The 18,807-nt window shown below is 39.4% G+C and overlaps 1 protein-coding gene across 5 annotated transcripts in view; it reads right to left on the bottom strand.

Moving 5' to 3' along the window:
- Positions 1–16,869, bottom strand: part of ZNF112 (zinc finger protein 112) — a 34,272-nt gene extending 17,403 nt beyond the window's left edge. The window contains exons 1-2 of one of the 5 annotated variants that reach the window (XM_003944535.3): positions 16,814–16,869; positions 1,517–1,564 (exon numbers count right to left, since the gene is read on the bottom strand). In XM_003944535.3, the coding sequence (XP_003944584.2) occupies positions 1,517–1,531 (15 nt within the window). In that variant the 5' untranslated portion in view covers positions 1,532–1,564; positions 16,814–16,869. Of the gene's footprint in view, positions 1–1,516; positions 5,367–11,803; positions 15,166–16,813 lie in introns of those variants that run through there. The other 4 variants (XM_074386232.1, XM_074386233.1, XM_074386234.1 and 1 more) reach the window with 4 other exon arrangements.
- Between the last annotated feature and the right edge of the window lie 1,938 nt (positions 16,870–18,807).

The raw sequence follows: 18,807 nt of genomic DNA, 5'->3' as shown, positions 1-18,807 counted from the left end.
CTACAGTCCCTCTGACAGTCATCTGGGGCCATGAATAGTGTGACAGATAGAAAGCGCCTATACATCGGCCAGGCGCGGTGGCTCAAGCCTGTAATCCCAGCACTTTGGGAGGCCGAGGCGGGTGGATCACAAGGTCGAGAGATCGAGACCATCCTGGTCAACATGTGAAACCCCGTCTCTACTAAAAATACAAAAAACTAGCTGGGCATGGTGGCATGTGCCTGTAATCCCAGCTACTCAGGAGGCTGAGGCAGGAGAATTGCCTGAGCCCAGGAGGCGGAGGTTGCGGTGAGCCGAGATCGCGCCATTGCACTCCAGCCTGGGTAACAAGAGTGAAACTCCGTCTCAAAAAAAAAAAAAAAAAAAAGAAAGCGCCTATACATCCTATGGCATGATTAAATTTTAAACTAAGTGCCTGTATTACTTTAATAAAATTAATACATCAGTAATGAAACACACAGACATACAAACATATACAGGCACACACGTAGCTTCAGGTACTAAGAAGAATCTAGCTCTTCTTATACAAAAACATCAATTTTCCCCCAATTTTACCTGTAATATAATCTTGTTAGACCATACCTTATTTTATGGTTTCCACTGGGACATCACTTCAGAGAAAATATTTTTAGCTTTGTGTCCCTAGAACATTATGGACAAATGATATCAAAATTCTCTCAGAACTGCTTTTTTTTTTTTTTTTTGAGACGGAGTTTCGCTCTTGTTACCCAGGCTGGAGTGCAATGGCGCGATCTCGGCTCACCGCAACCTCCACCTCCTGGGTTCAAGCAATTCTCCTGCCTCAGCCTCCCTAGTAGCTGGGACTACAGGCACGCGCCACCATGCCCAGCTCATTCTTTGTATTTTTAGCAGAGACGGGGTTTCACCATGTTGACCAGGACGGTCTCGATCTCTTGACCTCGTGACCCACCCGCCTCGGCCTCCCAAAGTGCTGGGATTACAGGCTTGAGCCACCGCGCCCGGCCAGAACTGCTTTTTAAGTCAAGATTATCTGTAGGAAAACTGATGCTGCCATGTAAAACTGCAATAATCCTTCGGAACTTAAAAGCTTGTGAGTTGGAAAGAATTTCAAGAAAAGTAGGGAGTGGGATAACAACTGTTCACTTCAATTGTATTAGATGATAAAAACTAACCGCTATTATTTTAAGCAGATTAAAAGCCTAATTCAAAATGGTTATGTATTACTGCAAGAACAGTTCTATTTTTTAAAAATGACCATGAAAAAAAACAGATTTGTAAGCAGGGTAATGAGGTGTGGGATTTTAAAACTTCTATTCTTTTTTATACTATTATTTATAAAATAAATCATAAAACACATTTAAAACTGAAAGGAAATTTCAGAAAAGGACAAACACAAAAGCAAGAGCCTGACACATAAATGATACTGAATGCCTGTAGTCATTCTTTACCCTTGGCAAAGAAGGCGGAAAAAGATGTGTCCACTCACTGTGAAATGGGGTCACATGTAAAATGGCCGAAATGAAAACCAACTCACCTGAAATTTGATCATTTTCTCCTTCTTTTTCTAGGGAGAGGCAGAGACCTGAGAAGGCAGAACAGGGTAATATGACAGAAGCCATGATTAAGAGGGAAATATATCTTTGTGCAAATTAGAAAAAGGTGTCCCTTCCTCCAGCAAATGTGGCCACAGACATGTGTTGAGGAGCAGGTGGCATGGGCTGGATTCCAGGTACCACTTGGCTCTCCTGGCAGGATGCCCTCACGCATGGAGCACCCTGTACAGCTGTACCCAGCAGCCTCACAGGCCTTACAGCTCCCAGCATGCTCCTGACCCTGGGAGATGTGGGAAAGGAAGGGCAGTGGCATGTCATGTACCGGTTAAAAGTGGACTTTGGGAACAAAATGTCTCTGTTCAACACCTGGTGCCACTATTTGCTTGCTGAGTAACCATAGTTAAATTCATGAACCTTTCTAATGTTTCAGTTCTGTCATCTGCAAAATTCAGATCACACAGTGCCAACAATATATGATTGTTATTAGGATTCTCTGTGTGCAGAGTGGAAACCTATTATAACTGCACCAGGGATCTCTATTTCCTTGCAACTGCAGAGGTGCAGATAGCGTTTTGTATCATAAAAATGGCCCTTGCAAATGTATTTTGTAAGCCATCAGGAGAGCAGAGATTACTGCTCTGTCCCAGAAAAGTCACCCTTAACTTCTGGTTATGTCTGTAGCTCTGGCTTCTTACTTTTATTTGTTGCCACAGTATACTATATACATTGAGACTACCCTTATGAAAAATACAGTGCCGGCCGGGCGCGGTGGCTCAGGCCTGTAATCCCAGCACTTTGGGAGGCCGAGGCGGGTGGATCACGAGGTCAAGAGATCGAGACCATCCTGGTCAACATGGTGAAACCCCGTCTCTACTAAAAATACAAAACATTAGCTGGGCATGCTGGCGCGTGCCTGTAATCCCAGCTACTCAGGAGGTTGAGGCAGGAGAATTGCCTGAACCCAGGAGGCGGAGGTTGCGGTGAGCCGAGATCGCGCCATTGCACTCCAGCCTGGGTAACAAGAGCGAAACTCCATCTCAAAAAAAAAAAAAAAAAAAAAAAGAAAAAGAAAAAGAAATAAAAAGAAAAATACAGTGGCTAGTAAATATTCTTCCTGAGCTCAGGGGAAGCTCAGCGGTACATCCGTCTTCCCACAGGGATATAACAAAAGACTAATGAAACCTGTGATACTACTACGTTTCTCATGTTAAACAAAAATGTGATCCTCCGTCTAGATTTCACAAAATCTCATTGGTGATGAGAACGCCTAACCTGCAGGGTTGTTTGTGGGGCTTCGTGTGCTCCTCTGCTTGACCCTGGGGAGGACTAGAGATCAGGAACTTAATTTCATGGTTCTTCCTCAAGGTTTGTTACTTTATTTACTGTTCTCAGGCAGCTTTAAGACTATCTGTGGAAGAGAAAGAACTCAAAACAATAAAAAAAGGAACTGAATATGAACTGTGGATAAGGCAGAGCCTTTTAGCACTGCCTCAAAGAGAGGTCCGCTAGTCCAGTAGACACCTGCTCCCTCCTCCTCCACCTGGCCACTGCTGTAGAATCCAGAGAATGTAAGCGCAACTACCAAGGACAAGTATGAACTTGGCTGCATAATCGGCAGTAAAAGAGTTGAGTTTTCTTTCACTTATCCAGTATTTATGGGTCACCTTCTAAAAGGAATACAGTACCCAGATAGACACCAGGGTAGAGGGTGCATGGGGTTTTTTGACAGGGCATGGAAGGGCCCTCAAACCCATGTACAATGAGGGACGATGGATGAGCTCAATGGAGAAAATGAAGGCTGATCTGAGTGCTGGAAGATGATTGAGCCATATTTGCCACTCAAAGAGAAAGGCATCATCAGACTATTGAAACAGAATGAGAGTTAGAGGGTACCTAGGGCAAGAGAGGAAGCAGAAAATGTGGTGAGAAGACCAACTCATATGCTTTAAAGAAACTCCCTCATTTAATCCCACAACTACCCAAGAAGTTACAATTTGTAACTCCTTTTACAGTTTGCAATACTGAGACATCAATATTTTAAGCTACTTTCTCATTTTAGCTAGCAGAACAGCCAGGACCATTAGCCCAGGGTCTGTGTTCTCAATTAACTAGCACAGTGGCTCTTAATCTGCCACCTCACTGGTCTCAGTTGGGAGCTTTAAAAAATAATACCAATGTCCAGACCCAGGTCCAGGATCTATAAATCAGGATCTGAGGACGAAGAGTTTTTACAAAATCCCCCAGATGGCTACCGTGTGCAGAGAGGATGGCAAACCACAGACCAGGACATAAACAGAGGCAGTTTGGAGGCTGAATCCATGCAATTAGCCACTAGGCCATTGGGCCGCTCAAGAAAATTGCCAGAGAACACTCAAGCCAGGGGCAGAGAAGGGCCTGGGAGCCAGGCATCCTGATTCCCAGACCCCCATTTCTCTCTTTTAAAAGATGCTCTTGGAGCTGTCACTAAGAGGAAGCAGCAGCAACATGTGCTGCGGATGTCTGTGCAGGCACACACTTTGTGTGAAGACAGCCTTCCAGCTTAGATCTCTCTGATCACCTTTATCAAGCAGAGGGTCATTAATTAGCCAAGGGGTATTGAGAATTCAAAAGAAAAGACAATTCTTGTTAAATATGAAGTCACACAGTGGTCATCCTATAGACTAACTATTGTTGCTTCTGCATGTTTGACAGAATTAAAAGTTTGATTGTTTTTTTCTTGGTTAAAACATGTGCATAGGCTGGGCGTAGTGGCTCAAGCCTGTAATCCCAGCACTTTGGGAGGCCGAGGTGGGTGGATCACGAGGTCAAGAGATCGAGACCATCCTGGTCAACATGGTGAAACCCCGTCTCTACTAAAAATACAAAAAAATTAGCTGGGCATGGTGGTGCGTGCCTGTAATCCCAGCTACTCGGGAGGCTGAGGCAGGAGAATTGCCTGAGTCCAGGAGGCGGAGGTTGCGGTGAGCCGAGATCGCGCTACTGCACTCCAGCCTGGGTAACGAGAGCGAAACTCCGTCTCAAACAAAACAAAACAAAACAACAACAACAAAAAAACATGTGCATAGCTGCCTCTGAGATAAAGTCTAGATAAATGAGTTCAATGCATCAAAATATTAGAAAATCAGTGATCAATGTTAGCCATTGTTACTACCATCCTCATTATTATCACTATGAAATAAATCTAGAAGCTGCTCATTAGCCCTGGTTTGTTTCCAAGTATATTTATTTTAGGTCAGTAATTAACAATAGGTGTGCATCACCTTTACAACGTTCTGCAAAATCTTTTGTTTTCAGCAACCCAGCAAAACTGATCAGAAACAAGAGACAGAGAATATTCACATCTTTTATTTCTCCCACATCTATTTTCAGAAAATTTGAGTACACTCTCACTGAATGGAAGGTCCCTATTTCCTGTTGCCTGCTGGAAAGATGCACCAACCACAGTTAGGTACCAAATAGTTACTGTCTGCCAATCCCTTTGCTTGGCAATAAGCAAATGGAGAATCTGACAAAGTTCTAACTACGTAGAAATCTGCAACCAAGTGGGAAAGACAGATTAGAAATAAGCATCGGCGAACTCAAAGACAGGTCAACAGCAACAATCAAAATTGAAGCACATGAAAACACTGTGTATTCTGTTGTCAATAGAGGGCTCTAGAAATGTCAGTGAGGTCAATCTGGTTAATGGTATTATTTAGGTCTTTTGAATCCTTATTAGTTTGCAGTCTTCTTGTTCTACTGATTACTGTAAGAGCGTTGAGATTTCTACATAGAACTGTGGGTTTCTGTATTTTTTTTTTAATTCTTCAGCTAAGACAGCGGAAGAGGTGATTTATTTTATAGTTGTTACACTCGGCCACAAGTAAACACAGAAATAGTCCAGAATGTCACAGGTCCAGGGCAAAGGACCAACATGGGCAGTTTTGGTTATGAGCAAGGTGGGTCTCAGAGGTGATCGGCGATCAGATGGCGATGAAGCTCTAGATCCATTGAGACAAGCTCTAGGCAGTAGCATGCAGTCCCACAACTTGTACCAGCATCCCCAGCATCTGGCATTCCATGTTTCTGCTCCTGTGGCCTCCACAGTGCAACAAGCTAGCGGTTTACTTGGACCTCTGCCTCATCTTTCTTCTTTTGCGCTTCAGCCTGCACATTCTTTCTTCCTCCACTTGGCTCTCGTGGCGCAGAGGTTTCCAAAAAAAATGGCGCTAAGGCCGAGAGCTCTATTTTTTAATTGTCAGTTTTTCTACATGTAACTGTTGCTTTGCGGGTACACATTTAAGATTACATATCTGGTTGGGGCACTGACCCTTGATGTAGTGTCCCTCGGCATCCCTGGCCTTGGTCTGAAGTCTACATTGATATTAATACAGCCACTCCATAGTATAGCTCCTTTTCTCTTTTTAACTTTCAGATTATGTATGTATGTATGTCCTTATATTTAAATGGAGTTCTTTTAGACTGTATATACTTGGTTCTTGCATTGTATCCAATATTACAATCTCCTTTAATTGATGTATTCAAGCCATTAGCATTTCATAGAATTACTGAGATAGCTGGACTTCTGTCCACCATTTTATTATCTTTTTCCTGTTTGTCCTCCCTCCCCTTTTCCCTTTTTCTGCCTTCTTTTGGGTTATTTGATTTTTAAAAAATATTTCATTCATTTTATCTATCAGCTTTTGGCTACATGTCCTCTTTTTTTTTTCCCAGTAGTTGCTCTAGGGTTGTAATTACATATGTCATCTTTCACAGTGTACTTAGAATTACTGTTTTCACTACATTTTTATAAAATGCAGATGTCTTACCAACAAATAGTTCCCACTACCTCTCCACTTTTTCATTTGTATATACTACTCTATATACACAAAAACCTCTATCCAAGAAAGTTATAATTTTTATTTAAACAGTCATGTCTATTTTAAAGAGTAGAAAAACAATATTTTATATTTGCCAAAAAACTTACTGCTTTTGGAGCTCTTTCAGCATTTCTAAAGTTCCTAGTCTCCACTTAGTATCATTTCTATCTAGTCTAAAGTACTTCCTTTAGTGCTCCTTTTAGCACAGGTGTGGCATTTTTTCATTCCTGAGGGACATTCTCATTGGATATAGAATTTTGTATTGACAACTCCTTTAAGAATCTTAAAGATGTTGTTCCAATATTTTCTGGCCTCCATGGCTTCCCATGAGAAATCCACATATATCTGTCATTGTTCTACCAGATATATAATGTGTCATTTTCTATAGCTATATTTTTGTTTATTTTTAATTTTCAGAACTTTAATTATGATGTATCCAGAAATGATCTTCTCTGTGTTTATTGTATTTGGTATTTACTGAGTTTCTGAAATCTGTAAATTTATGTCTCTCACCAAATTCGGGCAATTTTCAGCTAGTACTTCCAAATGAACATTCCTCTCCTCTCCTCCTGAGACTCCAAAGACTTCTGATATTGTGCCACAGGTTCCTAAGGCTCTGCTCATTTCTTTTTTTTTTTCTCTGTCGCTCAAGCTCAAATCACATTTTTATACTCATCTATCTTCAAGTCCACTGATTCTTTCTTCTGTCATCTCCAGTCTGCTATTGAGCCCATTGAATAAATTTTTTATTTCAGATGTGGTCTTTTTTATAAAACAAATCTTAATTTCATAAGAATTCAAATCAGACCAAGTATTTTCTCTAACTGTAATAGATTTAAGCTAGAAATGAACAAGAAAAAAGATATCTGGACAATCTCCAAATGTTTGGAAATTAAGCAGCATACTTCTAAGCAACCAATGAAATCAGCCACAAAAGAAATTAGATGTAGTAAAGTGGAAATATTTTAAGAAAATAAATTAGAGAATATTTTAAGTGGAATCAAGACTTAAATGCAACATATCAAAATGTAAAAGATGCAGCTAAAGCACATACTATAGAGCAATATATAGCAACGATGCATATATTAGAAAAGAGGTCTTAAAGGCAAACAGGAAAAAGAATGTAATAAACCTAAGACAGAGATCAATGAAATTGAAAACACAAAAACACTAGACAAAATCAACGCTGGCAAAATATGGCTGGGCCAAATCCAGCCCACTGCTTGTTTTTGCACAGGATGTAAGCTAAGAATGTTTTATTTTTCAGTGGTTGAAAAAAATCCTAAAAAATTGTTTTGTGATGTGACAATGACATGAAATTCAAATTTCAGCGTCCATAAAATTTTACTGTAACACAGCCATGCTCATTTGTTTACGTATGGCCTATGACCGCTTTTGCATTACAGTAGCAGGGCTATGTAGTCACAACAGAGACCATAGGTGGCACTCTCATTTCTTTGTATTGTTGCTAAGCATAATTTAAATCACAGTGACTCGGCATTGGGTTAACTTAATTGGGTTAAATGCTGTTAATTGCCCTGTTGAGGGCAATGGGAACAAGAACAGCATTTCAAGTGCCATATGTATTGCTGTACCACAACATTTTAAATTTTGTGGTACTAGTACATTCTCATCAAGCCAAACACAAGGAAAAAAAAAAAACAGAAAAACAGACTTTGTATAAGGCACAATGGAGGTGAAATACTTTGTTTAATGAATTAGATGACAAAGCTTATTATGATTATTGTGCTTCCTATGCAGTGACAACGTATCTATGCTAAAAAAATTAGAAAATTTTAAATAAAATGTCTCATCAGAGCAGAATTTCTCCCCCACCACAAAAAAATACTGAAAATGAGGTAGCAGCTACAGTACATTTTTATATTCAAATATTCAGCTTCTATGTCTGCCCCAAGCAGAGAAAGTAATTTACCAGTGATGAGTTAATCAAATCATGTTCGATTGCAGAAGGCAAAGAAATATGTCCAGAGAAAATAAATTTGTTTATGATGATTAGACTTTGGAGAAGATCAACTGCTCTATGAGTTGAGCGCAATAGGAACAATATTATGGTTCATTAAAATACAAGGGAAATGATTCTAATAAATTTTATTTGGCTCTTGTTAATTTCACAGATGTTACTAATGTTGCTCAGAGGTTGTGTATTCAAGAAATCAATGCCAAGTTTGAAGTGGCTGAATAATTAGCCTCTAGGAACAGTCTGTATGGAACAACTACAGGTGAAAATATTACCAAAGAAGGTGCAAATATTAATTCAGCAAACCTGAGGCAGTATAATCTGCTAAGATGTGTTAAAACTGACAGTGGTAAAAGATACGTTGGAGCAGAAAAAGGCAGAGGTTGGATTCATAAAAACACATGTTTAAAGTCTATGGTTACTCATTGTATTATTCATCGGCAGGTACTTTGCAGAAAATATTGTAATCTATCATGTGCTACGGAACCAGTAGTGGCAACAGTGAACTTCATTCAGTCTCATGGATTTAACCATCATCAGTTTCATGAATATCATGAGAAACAGACAATCCTGACTTACCCTACCATATGAGAGTTCAATGTGTGAGCAGCAATAAAGTTTTATTGTGATTTTTAAAAATCTCAGGGCTGAGACTAAAATATTTCAGAATGATAAGAACTGTTCTCAGTATTACTATTTACATAATACTGAATGACATTGAAAATGAGCTCTAGCTGCAGACTTGATAATGTTTCCTAATGAATTCAGCCTAAAATTAGAAGGCGAAACAGTACTTATTTGTGAAGCTTATAGTGTTGGTGAGTTATTTCAAAGACAATTAATGTTTGAATCACAGGAAATGCCAAGCTACTTTACAAATTTCCAGTGTTGTCAAAAGTTAAAACAAGTGATATCTCAATTCCTTCACAAATTTGTAGCATATATATTTTCTGAGCCTAAACTTCAGAATTGTAACAGTGTTTTCAGACCTTGATGTAAGTGCAAACGACCTTCCCACATTTGAAAGTCCACTGCATTGTGTACTGCATAATTCTCCTAACCTTCCATTCAAGTGATTATTCTGAAATGGAGTGACATACTAAAAGCTAAATATCGAGAGTCTACAAGAATTCTTTAAATGTTTTCTGTATTAGTTTTTATTGCTGCTATAACAAATTACCACAAACTTAGTGGCTTAAAACAATGCAATTTATTCTTTATTAGTTATGGAGATCGGAAGTCTAAAATCAGTTTCCTTGGGTTAAAGTCAAGGTGTCAGCAGGTCTAGTTCCTTCTCCTGAGAATCCATTACTTTGCCTTTACTAATTTCTAGAGGCTGCTGGAATTCCTTGGCTTAGAGCCATAAGGACTCCAATTTCTGCAGCACTCCATTTCTGCCTTTTAAAAGTTGTTTTATTTTTTTGAGACAGAATTTCATTCTTGTTGCCCAGACTGAAGTGCAATGGCACGATCTTGGTTCACTGCAACTTCCACCTCCTGGGTTCAAGCGATTCTCCTGCCTGAGCCTCCTGAGTAGCTGGGATTACAGGCATGCACTACCATGCCTGGCTAATTTTGTATTTTTAGTAGAGATGGGGTTTCTCCATGTTGGTCAGGCTGGTCTTGAACTCCTAACCTCAGGTGATCCTCCCACCTCGGCATCCCAAAGTGCTGGGATTATAGGTGTGAGCCACTGTGCCCAGCCCAATTTCTGCTTGTTATCATATCACTTTCTTCTAACTTTGATCCTTCAGCTTTTCTCTTATAAGGACTTGTAATTACACTGGGCCCAAACAGATAATCCAGCATAACTTACACATCTTAAAATAAGTTAATCACACCTATAAATCTCTCATATCATGTAAAGTAACATTCATAAGCTCTGGGAATTTAGGATGTGGATATTTTGGGGAGTCATTATTCAACTTATCATATCTTTCAACTCATTAATATGTACAATTAAAATCATTTGCTTGTAGATTGGTATCAGTATTTGGTAGGACCTATTTGTTTAAAAAAGTCATTTTCAGAGATAAAATACATAAAATCTCATTACAAATCAGCATTAACAGATGAACATTTGCAGTCAATTTTGATGATAGGAAATAGCAACCTCGAACTTCAATTAAGTTGTACTCAATCATATCTTAAATTTTGTCAATTAAGGTTTTCTCTTATTATATAAATACCTAAATGATAGTACTGATCTTTTTTTTTTTTTTTTTTTTTTGAGACAGTTTGTTTTGTTGCCAGGCGCCAGGCTAGAGTACAGTGGTGCCATCTTGGCTCACTGTAACCTCTGCCTCCTGGGATCAAGCAATTCTCCTACCTCAGCCTCCCGAGTGGCTGGGACTACAGAGGGGCACCACCATGCCCGGCTAATTTTTGTATTTTTCAGTAGAGAGGGGGTTTCACCATGTTGGCCAGGATGGTTTCGATCTCTTGACCTCATGATCCACCTGCCTTGGCCTCCCAAAGTGGTGGGATTACAGGTGTGAGCCACTGTGCCCGGCCTGATAATTCTGATTAACTGGAAAAACTGAAATATTTACAATCTGGGCCTGAAAAAATAGGTTTGCTCACTCCTAAACAAAATTAACTAAACCTACAGGAGGTTCTTTGCAAACATTAATAAAAATTAAACTCCTGATGAAGAACAAAAGAGAAAAGACAAATTACCAAAATCAAGAATAAAAGAAGGGATATCACTACAGACTTCACAGATGTTAGAAACATAAATAAATTCACATTAATGAATTCAAAGTGATAGATGAAATGGTTTAATTCCTGGAAAGACACAAGATACAAAATACTGATGAGAGAAATCAAGAGAGAAATGAAAAAAATCACTCAAAATTCTACATACTGCATTGATTTCATTCATGCAACATTATGATAAAGGCAATTGGGTCGGAGAGTAAACCAGGGGCTTCCTGCGGTTAAGAGTCAGGGAAGAGTTTAACTACAAAAAGGTACCACAAGGGAATGTTTCTGGGTGATGGAACTGTTGTGAATCTTGATTGTGGTGGTGAAGTCTACACGACAATGCAGCTGTCAAAACTCAGAAATGTACACCAAAAAGAATAAATTCTACTGTAAGTAGAGAAGTTAAAAAATAAATATTAAAAACTTAAATGAGGCTGTTTTACAGGTACTTGTCAAACTTTCAAGTGCACAATAATTACCAGCTCCAGTAAAAGTGAAGCGGAAAAAGCCTTTGATAAAATACAATATCCACTCATGACAGAACTTTCACAAACTAAAAATATAATGGAACTTATAAAAATGCTTTCCCCTATGATCAGGAACAAGGCAGAGACGTGTACCCTTGCCATACCTATTCAACACTGTACTGAAAATCAGCCAGTGTAAGTGAGGCAAGAAAAAGAAATAAAAAGCATACAGATTAGGAAGGTAAAAATAAAACTTACCCTATTAATATACAACATGTGTGTCTATGGAAAATCCCAAGGAATCTACCAAAAAACAAAAGCTTCTAGTGAATATAGAAAAGTCACAGAATACGAGGTCAATGCACAAAAATCAGGTATATTTCTATACACTATAACAATTTACAATTGGGAACCAAAATTTTAAAACAGCATGATTTAAAATGGCTCTACAATAAATTATATATTATACTTGGCCATATAGCTAAACAAAACATGTATAGATCTGTATGTAGAAAATCATAAAAGACTGATGTAAGAAGTTAAATAATATATAAATGAAGGGACATGTTATATTCATGAATTGGAAAACTCAATGTGATAAAGATAAATCTACTGATTTAACACAATGTCAATGAAAATCCCAGCTGAATTTTTGGTAGATATAAATAAGCTGATTCTAAAATGCATATGGAAAGGCAAAGAAACCAAAATAGCTAAAAACAATTTTGAAAAAAAGAGTGAATTTGGAGGAATCGAAATATCCAGTCTTATTACTATCAAGCTACAGTAAATATGATATCTTGGTACTGGCAAATAGCTATAGACATAGTTCTATTCAACAGAACACGGTACATAAATAAACCCAAACAAGTGGTGTTGGGATGGTTGGTCATTCGTATTAAAGAAATGAACCCCAACTTAACCATCACATATTATTAAAAAGTTAACTCAAAATGGATCACAGATTTAAGTTTAAAACCATAAAACTTCTAGAACAAGAGACAATCTTTATGACCTGGGGCTAGGCAGACTTCTTAGACATGACATCAAAAGCACAATCCAAAAAAGATAACATTGATAAATCAGACTTCATTAAAATTAGAAACTTTTGCTCTACAAAAGACTATGAAAAGAATGAAAAGACAAGCTACAGGTTGAGAAGAAATATTTGCAAATCGCCGGGCGCGGTGGCTCAAGCCTGTAATCCCAGCACTCTGGGAGGCCGAGGCGGGTGGATCACGAGGTCGAGAGATCGAGACCATCCTGGTCAACATGGTGAAACCCCGTCTCTACTAAAAGTGCAAAAAATTAGCTGGGCATGGTGGCACGTGCCTGTAATGCCAGCTACTCAGGAGGCTGAGGCAGGAGAATTGCCTGAGCCCAGGAGGCGGAGGTTGCGGTGAGCCGAGATCGCGCCATTGCACTCCAGCCTGGGTAACAAGGGCGAAACTCTGTCTCAAAAAAAAAAAAAAAAAAAAAGAAATATTTGCAAATCACACATCCAACAAAGGACTTACATCCAGAATATATATATAGCTCTCAAACATCAACAATAGGGAAAATGTAACCCAATTTAAAACTGGGCAAAGCATGCATACAGATACTTCAGCAAAGAAGATATAAGGATGGCAAAGAAACAAAAGAAAAGAAATATCTGCTAAACACCATTAGCCATTAGGGAAATGTAAATTAAAGTCACAATGCTTAGAATGGCTAAAATTTAAAAAGTAAGGAAAATATGAAGTGCTGATAAAGATGTAAATAAACTGGAACTCTCTACATTATTAATGGGAATGCAAAATGGTACAGATATTCTGAAGAAGAGTTTGGTATTTTCTTATACACATAAAGTTCTCATATGACCCAGTAACCCCACTCCTGGCTTTGTACCTTAAAGAAATAAGCACAAGCCGGGCGCGGTGGCTCAAGCCTGTAATCCCAGCACTTTGGGAGGCCAAGGCGGGTGGATCACGAGGTCAAGAGATCGAGACCATCCTGGTCAACATGGTGAAACCCCGTCTCTACTAAAAATATAAAAAATTAGCTGGGCATGGTGGCGCGTGCCTGTAATCCCAGCTACTCAGGAGGCTGAGGCAGGAGAATTGCCTGAACCCAGGAGGCGGAGGTTGCGGTGAGCTGAGATTGCGCCATTGCACTCCAGCCTGGGTTACAAGAGCGAAACTCCGTCTCAAAAAAAAAAAAAAAAAGAAATAAGCACAAAAACCTGTACATGAATGTTTATAGCAGCTCTATTTATAAATGCCAAAAAGTGGGGGAAAAAGTCTATCAATCGGTGAATAAACTGTGGTATATCCATAAAGTGGAATGTTAACTAGAAGTAAACAGAAATGAAGTACTGATACATACAACAACGTGGATGAATGAATGTCAAAGGCAATTTGCTGCGTCAAAGAATCCAATCTCAAATGTTACATACAACATCAGTTAATTTATATGGCATTCTCAAAAAGACAAAACTATAGAGTTTTAGTGGTTACGATAGTTGCCAGTGGTTACAGGTATGATGAGGGATAATTATAAGGGATAATGGGAGTTTAAGGTGCTGGAACTGTTTGTTTCTGACTACGTTACTCATTATACAAACTATGCCTGTGTTGTAACAGAATTCTACACCAAAGTAATAAAGTAGTCAATTTTACTGCAGGAATATTTTTTAAAAATCTGTTTCCTTGTCTGTAAAATGAGGGCAATAATAGGTTTGTTAGAAGAAATGTTAATATATGTAAATCATTGGAAATATGACCTCAGTTATAAGGCATGATCTATAAATGTTATTTCTAACAATTTGTTTCTTAGGAATTTTTTTTTAGATGATCAAAACATAACCAATCATTGCTCTTCAACTCTTCAATACTCTGAAATAGTTGTTGGTGGTTTATATAACCTACCAATATTAAGTGAAATTAATGAATATCTCCAGGGGTTATTTCTATTCTATTTTGATACCTAATTTCAATTCTCCACTGCAAATCCTTGATGCCAGCTGTCTGCTGAGTAGCTACTCTAACCATAAACCCTTACCAACCTTGTACAATGTGCTGGGAACATGGAGAAAAATATGACATGGTTCCAGAAATAGAAGAACTTCCAGCATATGGATATAGATAAAGAGAAATGAGAAATAAAAAGTCAAACTCTATACTGGAAAACAAAAATCATCACCATCTTTCTCCAGGGTACAACTCTCTTGTGTCCCCTAGCTTCCGCCAGTAAGTACCATGTTTAAGCTGCAAAAAAATGAAAACTTTAGAGTAGCTGCTGGCATTTCCCTTTCACAGTCTTGCATATAAGCAATTTATGATCATCAATATTTGACAATTTTGACAATCAATCAATATTATAATGACTTGATGTTGGAGATTTCCTTTAAAATACTGAAACAGGCCGGGCGCGGTGGCTCAAGCCTGTAATCCCAGCACTTTGGGAGGCCGAGGCGGGTGGATCACGAGGTCGAGAGATCGAGACCATCCTGGTCAACATGGTGAAACCCCGTCTCTACTAAAAATACAAAAAATTAGCTGGGCATGGTGACATGTGCCTGTAATCCCAGCTACTCAGGAGGCTGAGGCAGGAGAATTGCCTGAACCCAGGAGGCAGAGGTTGCGGTGAGCCAAGATCGCGCCATTGCACTCCAGCCTGGGTAACAAGAGCGAAACTGCGTCTCAAAAAAAAAAAAAAAAAAAAATACTGAAACAAAAAAATAGGGGCAGGGAATTGATAGAAGAGTGGCAAATGTTAACAAAGGTTGAAGTTGGGTGATGCTTCCACAGAATTATTTTAGTCATATTACATTTGGCTATGCTTATAAATTTCCATAGTAAAAACTTAAGGGAAAACTAAAAGCTATGAAGCCTATTTTGTTAAACAAGGGTAAAAATCCAAGAAGAAGATCACTGAATAGGAAAAGATTAAAATACTAATATTGTTATTGTTATATCCTGTGGTTAGCATAATTAAATTTTTCTTTTATACTTTTTATACTTTCTTAATCTTTTACAATATGCAATCATTTCTATAATCAGAATATGAACTATAAATATTTCAAAAAAATTAAGACGACTTAAAAAACTGATCAAAAAGTCAAAGCTCATTAACCTAACTTTCACGGTCCTCTAGAAAAATCCAAACATGTCTTCTCAAGCTGATACTAAACACATCAAGAACTAAGGCAGTGGATGGAAACTATTTGAATACAATCCCAGCTCAGGATCTTACTACCTGGGTGACCTAAGATAAACAACCTATGCTCTGTGTCTGTTTGCTTATCTTTAAAATGGGAATGGTAGAACCCAACCCAGCCTCATAGGGCTCTTGTGAGGATTAAATGTGTTAATTCATATAAAACTCTTAGAACGATCAGCACTAAATGTTTAAATACTACCATTATTACTCATGAACAAGTACTCCCTCATCCGTTCCTGCATTTATTCGACAAATATCAGGGCATCTTTGAGCAGAATTTGCCAATGAATGAAGGAAATATCGTCTCCCCTGTAAAGAAAGGAAGATAAGCACTACTCAGGTGAGAATCTGCTGTCAGGTGCCAAAGGGTCATTCCCTCATTCTCCCTGCAGCCTTTTTTCAAGAAGTCAAGGCTAACGAAGGAAAGGAGGCTGGGAAAAATCAGAACTCCCATGTGAATTACAGTGGACTCCCCAGACAGCCAGGAGTGACCCTCTCCTAAAGAAAAATCTCTCAGTGATCAGAGAAGGACCAGGGATACTGCAGCTGGAGCTCTGATCCCATCCTGGGTTCACAGAAGCTTTCAGGGTACCGAGTGCGTCTCAGAAAATGAAAAAGTCCTAACAACAAGAGACCCATCTTCTACTACTCTCAGGCTATGTTCTAAGTCTTTTTATTTAACTCTGAAAAGAACTCTATTAGAGAGATACTAATACCATTTTAAAGAAAAAGAAACATAGGCAGAGAGATGAAGACACTCGCCTGTTCTTATACCGCTAGGAAGTGGCAGAGCTGGCTGATGGTCAGGGGAAAGGTCTGGGGGAGGACAGAACCCAAGGACAGAATCCCAGTCCTTGCGATGTAAGACCCTGGACCCCTGGCCCTAAGTGGGGATGCGCCAGCCGCCCCACACTGGAGAAGGCTCATTCAAAGAAAACGCAAATCCCGCCCTTTGCCCCAAGTGGATTCTCCTCCCCGAGAGTGACCGTCCGGTTGCTACCGGCCCCAGCAAAACGAACATCAGTACGGACGGAAGGAGCGGGGCGCAGAGCGGGGAGGGCTCACCTTTCTGGGAGGAACGAAGGCCGCGGCCTAGCGTACCTGGGGCGGAAGTGGCTCTGCCTACAGAGACCTCACGGACTACGCTTCCCAGAATTCCCGATGGGATCAGAGACACAGCCTCAGCCTCCTACAGCGGAAGTTACCCGACTACACGAGGCTCCCAAACTACACTTCCCAGAATTCCTAGGACAACTCTCCACCTCTTTGCCTGACTGGGAAGCAAGAGCCTGGATTGTATTTCACCTGTGCCGGTCCCAGAGGAATTCCTTAATTCCCCCTTCCTGGAACCGAAATGCTTCCAAAGACAGAGCACGTATATATATTTCTGTATTTTCCCCAGCGGACCGAGCGTGAAAGGCGCCTTTCCTGGAGCGGGTGTCTCTGACCCTGTGGATCTTCTGGACGATTCTCGGAATTCTTACAGGGCAGCACTTCCCCTTAAGTCGTCTCTTTCTCGTGTGGACAGTCAGTATTTGCATAGACACCATTCTCTTTTCGTTAGTCTAATTTTATACTTCTAGGCCAGCTTTACTGCCTTCCCCTAGAGTTTTTTTTTTTTTTTTTTCTTCTTCTTAAACGCGACACAAACCCAAATAAACTCGACCAAAGCGGACTCTACTTACCTACCTACCTATCGATCAACCAACCAACCAACCAAGAAAATACCCCATAAAGGAGAGAACAGAGAAGCTTGCAATACGAAAAAAAAAAAAAAAAAAATTACAGAATGGAAATGATGTGTGCGCTAAAAATGTAGGTACTGAAAGGAAATTGGGCTGATGTATACTGGACACTGAATTTAAGGAATACGAAATCTCAACCTTTCTTTGACTGGATTACTTTTTTTTTTTTTTTTTTGAGACAGAGTTTCGCTCTGGTTACCCAGGCTGGAGTGCAATGGCGCGATCTCGGCTCACCGCAACCTCCGCCTCCCGAGTTCAGGCAATTCTCCTGCCTCAGCCTCCTGAGTAGCTGGGATTACAGGCACGCGCCACCATGCCCAGCTAATTTTTGTATTTTTAGTAGAGACGGGGTTTCACCATATTGACCAGGATGGTCTCGATCTCTTGACCTCGTGATCCACCCGCCTCGGCCTCCCAAAGTGCTGGGATTACAGGCTTGAGCCACCGCGCCCGGCCTTGGATTACCTTTTTATTCCATTTCGGTGTGGACGTGTCTGAAACTGATAGTGCTGTTGCTACCTACCATAATGTATTTGTTGCAAGATCCACAAGAACGTGGATGCCAAGAATCCACAAAAAACAGATGCAACCGCTGATGAGGCCATAAGCAGATGGCTCCCACGTTTCCTTTAACTACTGATGATGAAATGCGACTCATAAGGCAAATGGAAGGGCTGTATTGGTACAGACAAAATGTTATTATTATGGGAAGGCATAAGTCCCTTATAACATCCTGCATTTTTTTTTCTTCCTTTGGAAAATCTATTACATCACCTATTTTCACCCTGCTCTTGTTATCATAAATACTGTTAAGTTGTCTTATGGAAGACAGAATGATTCAGGGAAGATGGTGAATGAGTTGACACGATCCAGAAAAGGAAGAGGAAAATAAAAAGGTATAACGGCCAATCTGTGAAAATGCTCAATGGCTTAAAAGACAGTATTAAGAGATGGGACTATTTATTTAACGACTCCTTTCCTAGGAAATGGTTTTGAAAATACATATGGTTTACATATTAAAGAGGATCAATCTGATAATAGATGGTGTTTTTTGATAAAATGAAAATTTTAAAATACAAGGGAGAGAATGATGCTTTGAGTACTTCCACTTCTAGTAATAATAAAATGAGTGATTTGGAACAAATATCTGGCAGACGAAAGGTGGGCAAATTTTTCAAATGTCACAAGGCATCAAAAGACAACCTAAAAATATCGTTTATTTGAATATGAGAATATTTGAGGGCATACATATTAAAAATAAAAAATAAAAACAATATAATTTATTTATTCCATTGTATCCTCCACTACCCACTC

Source organism: Saimiri boliviensis, chromosome 14, assembly GCF_048565385.1.
Source record: "Saimiri boliviensis isolate mSaiBol1 chromosome 14, mSaiBol1.pri, whole genome shotgun sequence".
Lineage (NCBI taxonomy): Eukaryota > Metazoa > Chordata > Mammalia > Primates > Cebidae > Saimiri > Saimiri boliviensis.
The sequence above is the reverse complement of the archived record's forward strand: the minus strand, read 5'-3'. Positions and strand labels throughout refer to the sequence as shown.